Source organism: Coloeus monedula (assembly GCF_965178545.1).
Source record: "Coloeus monedula genome assembly, chromosome: 2".
NCBI classification, from domain to species: Eukaryota; Metazoa; Chordata; class Aves; order Passeriformes; family Corvidae; genus Coloeus; species Coloeus monedula.
The window spans coordinates 55,102,143-55,112,033 of NC_138782.1; the positions used below are offsets into that span (position 1 = coordinate 55,102,143).

The 9,891-nt window shown below is 44.9% G+C and overlaps 1 protein-coding gene across 1 annotated transcript; it reads right to left on the reverse strand.

The window, feature by feature from the left end:
• Positions 1-1,074: 1,074 nt before the first annotated feature.
• LOC309586112 (p53 apoptosis effector related to PMP-22-like) lies at positions 1,075-9,477 on the reverse strand (the record flags this gene model as incomplete). The annotated part of the gene is made up of 3 exons (XM_082302680.1): positions 1,075-1,310; positions 1,937-2,080; positions 9,267-9,477. The coding sequence occupies 3 exons, from the start codon at positions 9,475-9,477 to the stop codon at positions 1,075-1,077; spliced, it is 591 nt and encodes a 196-aa protein (XP_082158806.1).
• Between the last annotated feature and the right edge of the window lie 414 nt (positions 9,478-9,891).

The window sequence follows — 9,891 nt, forward strand, 5'->3', positions numbered from 1 at the left end:
CAAATGAGGAGCCAGCCAGATTACTCCAAAACAGGTGTCTGTATGAAGTTTGCATATGTAAATTGCTCACAGAACTGCCTTTCTATTTCTACCTGTTACCCCTACTCATTCACAAAGCAGCCCCAAGTTTACTAAACTCTGAGGTACCTACAGTGTTAGAAACTTTCGGAGGTTTTTAAACACCTTCTGCAAAGGCTTCCCTCCAAAGCACACTGATAATTAAAACACTGCAGCTTTACAAAGGTAGACAAATAGAATAGTTTATGTTTCTGCTCAACGATACTTTCTAAATCAGCATCCCTCAAATACCATGTAAAAATGTGTGTCATTTAACATCTGAATTTATAACAACATAAATATGTGATTCCATCACAAGTCCTGCTGTGGCCACAAACCCACCAATGTTATATTAGCCACTGTTATGCTATACACACCAGCTCCATGCTTTGGAAGAGACCTTGTCCAACAGCAGCAATTGGTGAAAAATAAATTTTAATTTTATTTTCCCCTTAATTCATATAGCTAGTAGTCAACAACAGTCCAGTAACAGGAATGAGAAAAGATTTTTAGGCAGCAGGTGACTGTGATAGTCTCAGGGAAGTTCTTTCCTTAGGACTGACTTTGACAGAAGAAAAAGCCTTCTTTGGAAGGCTGTGTTTTTTCCTAGGTCCATTGAAAGCAATTTTGTCAGAGGTGGAAAAAACCAACCCATCTCGCAGGACCCACTAATGGGTTGTTTAAAATCCTTTTAATCCTTTTCCTTTCTACACTTGGAACACTATCATCTTTATTCATAGCAAATGTTTGAATAAAATAAGGATGACTCAATTAATTGGGAGGGGAAGGAGCAAGAAAACCACCTAAACTGAATTGACATGAGAATATGTAAATAATACTTCAGGTAAAATCTATTTGGTTTAAGATGCCAATGTTTTTCCTAATTTATTGCTAGATATATTGGAACAAATACTCTGGCAAAATAAGGTGAGTTTTTTCACTCTCCTACAATCACACCAAATGTACATCAGAGGTGCTTCTCTGTTTTGATAGTTGACTGTACTTGGACTTAATCTTTCAATTTAAGTATGGTGCTCTCTCTGGGGAGGAGTAGTAATAGGTAGGCTTGATGTTTCCCAGGACTTCATCTTCCCAGTTGGGGAGGCAGCAGAAGAAGAAAGCACAACCTATTACGACAACAGTGCTGGCCCAGCCAAAGCCATAGGCCCAGCTGAACATGTTATCTCCAGTCAGTGGAATTTCTTCTGTGAATTTCACAGGGTAAATGACCAAGCCAATGACCTGGAATACAGCTAGAGAGAGAAAAGAAAGAAAATCAGGAGTAAGTTACAGCGAACATATTACAGTTCCCACTAAAAAAAGGTACCTGGAGATAAGTGCATACCTAAGATGTGTAAGGATTAGCTTCAGACCTGCGATCAAATCTGCATTGTTACAGAGGTGCGTGACTTCTGTCCCAGGCACATCACCACGCCTACGTGGCTGTAGCAGCTGCAGTTGCCACTGCCAGGTTGCTGAGGCACATACCTACATGCTGTGACCAGCCCTGTCCCACAGCCAGCAGCAGGAACCCTGCCGAGCCAGTTCCTCCCAGAACCCTGTTCCTCCTCCCCCATCAGAAAGGTGGGAAGCACCCGGGGCTCTGAGCTCTTAAGTCTTAGCATGTGAAATGCAGGGTCAAAGGTGCTGGGTGTCCCCACAGAGTGCTTTTGGGAAAGTGAGAACTGACAAAGGCCACTGGAGCTTCCTTAACCATTATGCTCTCAGAGGGTAAATCAACCTTCCCTTGTTTCCCATGAAAATGAGTCATAAACCAGACAACAACGGCTAATTTTGTAAGGGAGGCTCCATCTAACATGTTTTTCTGCTGATGCCAGTTTCACATCTAAAATAATCTTTTCTTTGTGCCCAGCCTTACCAACAACAAAGAGCAGGCCTCCAATTCCTCGCACAAAGTTGAAGCGGAGGATCTCGATTGAGAACGCGATGACTGCAAGGGCAAAACAGATGACCAGGATCACAAAGCCAACGAGGTATGTGGCAGCTGCTGCTCTCCCCCATCCTTGAAGAGAAAACAAGATGTTACACACAGCAGTACTCTCCTGTAGGTCATTGCAGCTCTTTGGTTTTCTTTAATCATTTTTTATTGAAATGGTTTTCTGTAAGAAGCATGTCCTTATGTCAAAGCAATACTGAATGCCTGCAAAGTACACAGCAGCAGAGCAGGGAGGCACCATCATTGCTGGAACAGCACAGGACTCCCAGCCTGCTAACTTGTCTTGCTGAAAAGGGGGATAGAGCGCAGCACAGAACAGAGATAACACATATCTGTAAGACACCCACAGACATCTGAGCAGATAGGGCACACAACTGCTGACAGTGCCCTTTATCATTACAGTTCCTGTTCGATATGCAAGTTTACAAAACCACTTCCATGCACAGGGAAGTGTGAAAGCAGACAAGAGGGTACCACCACAGGAGATAACTGCTGGAAAATAACAGTGCTGTCTGCACAAAACTTCTGGTTGTTTATGACAAGAATACTGCATGTGGAGCAAAATCAGCACGACCAAAAAGAAACTTGGAATAGCTGAAAAGATGACAAAAAGAAAGTTCTTGAAAATAAGTATCTATTCACAGCTAAAACGTAGCATATGGAGGAGAAACAATAAAATCTGAGTTAAAAGTTGATGAGCCCTCTTTGAATCATTACTTCGACATTTGCTGGAACAGGGTGTATCAAGCTGCTTAGTATCAAGCTACTGCACGCTGGAGAGGCTCAGGCATGAAGCAAGTGGCTGTATTCCTACAGAGCAGCACCAGCATCCAGAACTCACCCACCATAGCCCAGGGCCAAGGCAACAATGGCAGGAAAACCTCCTAGAAAAACAGCCAGCAATTCTACCTTGGCAGTAACACGGCCTTGTGAAAAGGCCCTCACACACCTTGTCCTCTTCAGAAACCAAGTAATTTAGGTGAGCCCAGTGCAAACAACTACAAGCGAAGGTGTTCCTGCCCTGGAGGCAGGATACCTGCCCACAGGGGCCAAACCATACTGGCTAGTGCTTTGTTTCCAGTCAGCTGTCATCACAGTTCAATTCCCACATCTACATATTGCGGGTTTCTACTTTCACACACTTAGAGGTAGGGCCGGATCCTGAGCTCCCTCTAATGTAGGAAAATAAAGAGGCCAGTGAGATCTAGGTCAGAACACTTTAAAAAAGTTATCTTTCATCATAGCTGTCCATTCCAACACAGCTGAAGTGACTTTGGAGGTATCCTGCTTTCAATGTAGACTCCATTCTTTCTCTGCAATTTGCTATCTGAAAGCAAAGCATTGTTTTACAGCTATTTTAAATAGATCTGTTTGAACTGGTTTCTTTCTCCCCTAATCCAACAACAAAAGTAAAATGCAGCAGGTATCCATCAGCCAAATCTCTGCCCAAAACTCCCAGCCACTACCACTGCCACCTGAAGACAATAAAGCTGACATAGAAAAGATAAGAAAAAGGTTTTTCTTTCCCCTCTCCCTTCCTGGAGCTACTCAAGACAGTAAATTAGTTCTCCTTCAGCTAGTTGTGCATGTTTCATACCCCTTCCCTAAGGGAATGCTGAGGGGAAGAACAGGGAGGAGACCTGATGAGTGTCTAGAGATTAGAGCTACATCAGTGGTTTGATAAAATCTTTTCATACAGAACAGTGTCTGACTTACAGGTATTGAATATTGTCTCCACAACAGGATTACTTTAGTGATAACTAATATAAAGGGATATGTAAGATATGTAACCATTACACACAGCCAGCCCAGGAAAACCAATTCAGACTAGATGATCTAGGCAAGCTATTTATCAATATTTGCCTATTAAGAAGAAAAAAAAAAAGCACAACAAGAAGGAACACTTAGTTATCATAGCATATTCCCTTTCAGATGCATTATTTATGCTGACAAGGTGTAGGAAGACAAATGTGGCATCTGTTTGATAAAATTTAGGTTGTAAATTCAGATACACCTTCATGTTAGGCACCTTGAGGTTTGGTGTAACACAAACACAACTGGAAGAGTACAAGGCAGAATGCCCACAGTGCTCTCTCTGACATTTTTATATCATCTGTACTGTCCTTACAAGTGTGATAAGCTTTTGGATACAGGTCAGCCCTGGCTCTGCTCACAATGATTTATTTTCTTGTCTCTGGCAATAAGAAAATGACAACACATACTGCTGCAGGAGATATCTTGTCAGGAAGATTAATATCAAGCCCAGCTTTGCTTCAGGTCTTCAGAAGAAAGGAAGCAGTAGGCACCATCGTTATGAAACTCAGTGAGTTTTGTGCTTATGTGTGACAGAGCTCTGTGTTGGTGACCTGGCACCTTCTCTCTTTCTCCTGCTGGATTATCTTTTCCAACAGCATTTAGCAGCAGGTTGATGCTGACAAGACCTGATAAGACTGAGTCATAGGTGCTGGCCACAGGACTAGATGGGTGTGATCTGGGCTGGATGAGTGTAGTCAGCCATTGAACTATCAGTCAGCCATTTGATCCCCTGTGGGAATCACAGGAAAAGCAGCAAAATCCTCTGGACTTATGGTTAATTTTTGAGATTTCTTACATCGTGTGTATATAAGAGTCTTCTAATAAGTGACTGATGGGAGAGATTGGGGTGGGAGGGTGCACCTTCCCAGAGCATAGGTTGCAGCCCTGGGATGTTCCTTATCCACATGACCTGTGGCCAACCCCACCGACAGGGAGAGTTTTCAGCAGAGGGGCTGCTGCAGGACCAAGACTGAAATTGGTTTTTCTCCATGCAGGATTCCCCTCACCCCAATATCTGTCAAGTCAGGCTTTCCCAGCTCCTTTTCCTCCTAAAGGCTTCTGAGAGCTGATTGAGTCCCCACAGGCACCCAGCTCTCCTGTCTTTCTGAAAGATCTTCCCCCTACAGCTCCTAGCTGCCAGGAGGGGAGAGGTGCAGGTTTACCTTCTCACTGTTTGCTGACATAAGAGCTGGAGAGACCTGCTCACAGTCAGAGAATGACAGATTAGCCCCAGTTTCTACCTGGTTTGTGCTCAAAAGTACCTTGTACTCATAAGATATTTAGCCAGAATTTAAGCTGTCCCATAAAAATAGAAAATTCTCAGATCCATTCACTTGGCAGAGAGAGTATTTCTTAGGCAAAATAAACATAAAGATGATGTCTGTTTATGAAATCAACCAAGAACACCACAGTTATTTGGAGCTGCCTAAATAGGAGGGCAGAAGAATAGGAGAGCAGAAAAGCAGAGAAATAGCTGGGGGTATTAGTGTTTCCAGGTCAGCTTGGCCTCAAAGAATAGTCAGGTTCTTTGCATCTAATCAGCAGAAAAATATTTATCAATTAGGTGGTGTTGAAAGAACATTAAAAAAACAACTGTTCAGAAGCTGAAGGTCTATAATTATTAGGAAGGATTAAGAGTTTTATTACATAGTATTACATTACATTAATGATTACTATGGAAAGGAACTAAGGTGCAAATGTTATCATGCAAATAACTAGGAGGGGTCATGATTACTTAATGTTAATGATGAGCACCAGTAATATGATGAAATTAAAAGAAAGCAAGCAACAGTGCCTTAGTGTTATGTGTATTTCCTGATTTCATTTGGCCATGCCTCAGCCTCACCAGGGAGGAGATGGAATCTCTACAGGCTAAGATATTTAAATCTAGATTTCCCTTTAGAAATCAATAACAGAGCAGTGAAAATAGTCTAGCAGGAAGATTAGCTGCTACAGGATTTGAAGTAACAAGACTCTCATCTTTGTTCATTCACTTCCAGAAGCTGAAGCTACTTCATTAGCTTGTGAATAAATGGAATCTTAGGGTAGAAATTTTTATCATTACCAGCATAGATGGGGCACAGTTTTACACTGTATCTGTAATATTTTTCTGCATATAAATGGCAGTAGCAATCCTTGTTTGGTCTCAAGAGCCCATTACACAGAATATCCAAAAATATCTCCCTTTTTTGATGTAATAAAGGAGTAGTGGACTGTGAGCAAAAGAGCACTGTCAGCTCTACTTTCTTGCTCAGATAATGTGCAAACTTCCATGGTAGCACAACTGGTGAGAGGAAGCTATGTACATACCCACCGCAAGTAGAGAAGAGCCTAAAATTGAAGGATTTCTGGGAGGGAAGGTTGGAAATCAATACTGGAAATCACTACTCTGTTTTGGCTTTAGGAGTGCAAGAAAAGCTATCGCTACACTACCAAAATATTAAATACAAGCCCTCTAGTACAAACTTGGCTTCAGCTGAGAGCTGAGGAGAGACAATCCTATACATTTCCAGCTTTTAGTCTCTGGATTGTTAGCAGCAAAGTGTGCCTGCCCAGGAGCCAGCAAAGTGCCCTGGCAGAGACACCAGCCTCACCTGTTCACTGGGATCTCTTACCGGGAAGTTGCAGTGTTTTCTGGGTGTAGGCAGGGACACCAACTGCTACAGCTCTGCCATTAGCATTTCCCGAGTGCCTGCACTTGGCTGACACTATAAACAGTGTTTGTACTGAATGCATCCTGGCATTGTAAATCAGGCAAAAGTGTGCCTGAGAAGAGGTGTACCGAAAAAGTAAGCATACACTTAGCATTCCTCCTTTATTTACCTGGCCCCTCAGTGAAGTCTCCACATGCACTCAGTTTCACCAATAATCTGTGGTATCGAAGTCCATGCCTCTAGGGACACAGGTACAGTGAAACATGATTCACAAAGGTTGGGCTCCTACTTCTAGGTTCCACCTTTTTTGATTCCTTTTTTTTTTTTTTCTTTTGGCACTTACTAAGGATCCAGAAGAATGCTTCCCTTTTCCTTTGTTGGCTGGTGTGTACTTAATGAATACCAACTGTCTTAGGAATAGAAGAAAGAGTTAACCTAATGGGGTTACCTTTACTGCACACATACACGCCCATCTTTTACAGTGTTAATTCAAAGCACAGTCACTGGGACCAGTCATTCAGAACCAGGAGGCCACAGCCACCCATAAATATTGCTCCTAAACTTACAACCTCATCACTATAAAGACAATCATCCTCTCCAGTAACACACTGCAAATAATCCTTGGCATAGCTGATGGCTTACTGATATGTTTTAAACACACAGTCAACAGTTAAATCCTGCAATGGTCTACACCAAGTCATCTTGAGTCATATTCTTGTGCAGTACAGCACTTCTGCATTGCAACATTTTGATAATACACAGACGCTGCCAGCTAGGGCACTTCCAAGACACAAACCAGTACAGAGCTCTAAACAAAATCCCCTCCCTGCTTCCCTACCACACGACACCCTACTCTTCGTTTTCCCTTTCACTTCTTCCCTCTCATGTGGCATTTGCAAATATGCATTAAGGAGCTATGCAGTTTAGGAGACACTCCTATTTGCAAATCTTTGTTTGTCTTTTCCTGCCCCTTCCCCTCATTTAAAATAAGTGACTCGTCTGCTTTTTTTCTTCCTCTTCCTAGTACACATGCCACAGCTCAATTAAGAATTTGTCTAATGGAACATTCTGTTAATGAAGACCCACTCTGAAGTCTTCATTTTATCAGGAGAGGTGCAGGATGGTTAGAGCACAGCAATTATTTTATGCAAAACAGAAGTTACGCATCTCAATTAGTTAACCTTTATTTTCCTGCAGCAGTGCTATAAATGCCTGCTAGGCATTTTTTCCTTTGTAAATGCCCTCACCTATTTTGACACTAATTGCATTAGCATAGAAGAAAAGGAAACAAAACAAATCAAACCTGAACTCATGTGTTACATCCTGTCTCTAGATGTAAATACTATTTGAGTAGACAGTGGCATTGATGTTATGAAAATTTGAGAACAGGCAAATTCGTAAAAATAAGCCAAGGATTTAAGTAAGTTTTGCTTTGTTTAAGCCTTGGCTTAAACAATTGAAGTCAAAGATACTGTTCTTCTCTGTCAGTCTGTTAACTAGAAAAAAAGCCACAGAAAATTACTTCTGCCCCACAATGCTGAGGGCTGACGCAAAGCACACACCCATCAGTACTCAGGGACGTGTGAAGCAGTGTCACTACAGGAGAAAACAAATTCCAGCAGCTGTACTATATTAGCACTTTTTCCCTATGCAATGCAAGTTTCAGCAACCCCGCACTAGCTTTTCTTCTCTGTCTAATGGGGGAGATATTTTCACCTCACTAGCCAGAATTCTTCCACCTGCAGTAAAGCCCAAAGTCATCACCCGGCTGAGAAACGAAGCCACTTCTCTTGCAATATATTCAGGATTTAGTTTGTGCATGAGTGTTGCAATGAAAAGCTTCTGGAAGTGAGTCTGCTGTGCTCAGGCAGCAAGGGACCTGCGCAGGGAAACAGTCCCAGCTCTCCCAGTTGAAACACACCCTTCCAGCCCCCCAGTCCCTAAAGAACCCTCATCCAGGATCTTAAGGCGGGTCTGCTTACTTGTCCAGAAATATTTTGTTTGAGGGAAAAGCAGATGTAATCAGACCCACGTGTTCTAGCAATAAAACAAAGTCCCCCAAAAGACCTAGAAACTGAGAGTGTGCAGTAAGAATATTACAGTGGCGATGCCAGATACAGAAGCAGCTAAGCAAGTTAAAACAGACGCACACTTATCCCTGATTTAGGCCCCAGTGCAACAGAAAGCTACAAAGGAGAGAGCATTTTTTTTTTCTGCCTGCAAACCCACATCAGACCATTTTAAGCTGCAGATCAGGAGGCATTTTAATAGCTACACTCCCTTGGCCAGGAGGGCTAAATTAAGGTGCTCTCTCCCTGCAAAGGGTCGGGGAAATACCATTTTACTACTGTCTAGGTGTGGTTCTGCATAGGACACCCTGCAAGAAGGTTTCCACACTTGCCATTCGACCAGGGAGGCGAGCGGCACAGGGAGGGAGCTGCCTGGTGCCAGGTAAGGCTGTGCGACGGCAGCCCGACGAGAGCTGAGGGGAAGCAAATACACGGACTTGGAGCCAGTTGCTATCTTACTTTGGTTGTACGATAACTTTAGAAAAAACCCAAAATATCAACACCCCAGCTTCTCAGTGTTGTACTGATTAAAAAAGATCTCTCTGGAGCAGTCTAGTCCCGTGTTTCATTGCTGGTTTAAGTCCCGAAAGAGCATGGATACTGGTTCTGGACGGAAACTCCATCCCAGGAAGCAGCTACTCCACAACGGAGTTAGGGGAGGTGAATGGTCTTGGCACCCACTGCCCCGGGTCCCTCGGAGGGCTTCTCACTCACCGTAGTCCATGAGGGATTCGCAGTTCCAGTTGAGGTCCTCCTCGCCCCGCGTGCAGCTCTCCCACAGCGACGCTTGCTGCACGTAGGGCTCCGACTCGGATTCCAGCCAGCCCCGGCCCGCCAGGGCGATGATGCCCATGATGATGGCCAGGCCCAGCAGCAGGGGCAGGAGCCACCTGCACCTCCAGCAGGCGAGGCCGCACACCACCATCGTGCCCGGCCGGCGGCGCGCCCAGCGAGCCCGGGCGTCGCGGGTGTGGTGCGGCGGGGACGCTCCGCCGGGACGAGAGACTGCGAGTGTGCCGGTCCGAGCGGGGTTTTAAGGCGCCGGGGAGGAGGGAGTCCCACCCACATTCCTCTGAGTAAGCCTGCCGCCGCCGCCGGCGGCCCCGACCGGTGGGGCTGGCGGAGAGCGGCGGAGGGAGCGGGGCCCAGCCCGCTCCGCTCGGCCCGGCCCCCCTCAGCCCCGCTCGGTCCCGGCCCCTCGCTCGGCCCGCCCGGGCTCACCCTCGCACTTCCCCTCTCGCTGTACGCCACCCTCCCGCACCCGCACCCGCTCCGCCGTCGTGGCCCAGACACCGCAAAAACGCAAAAACCCTCGCGGTTCTCGGGGTTCCACGAGCCC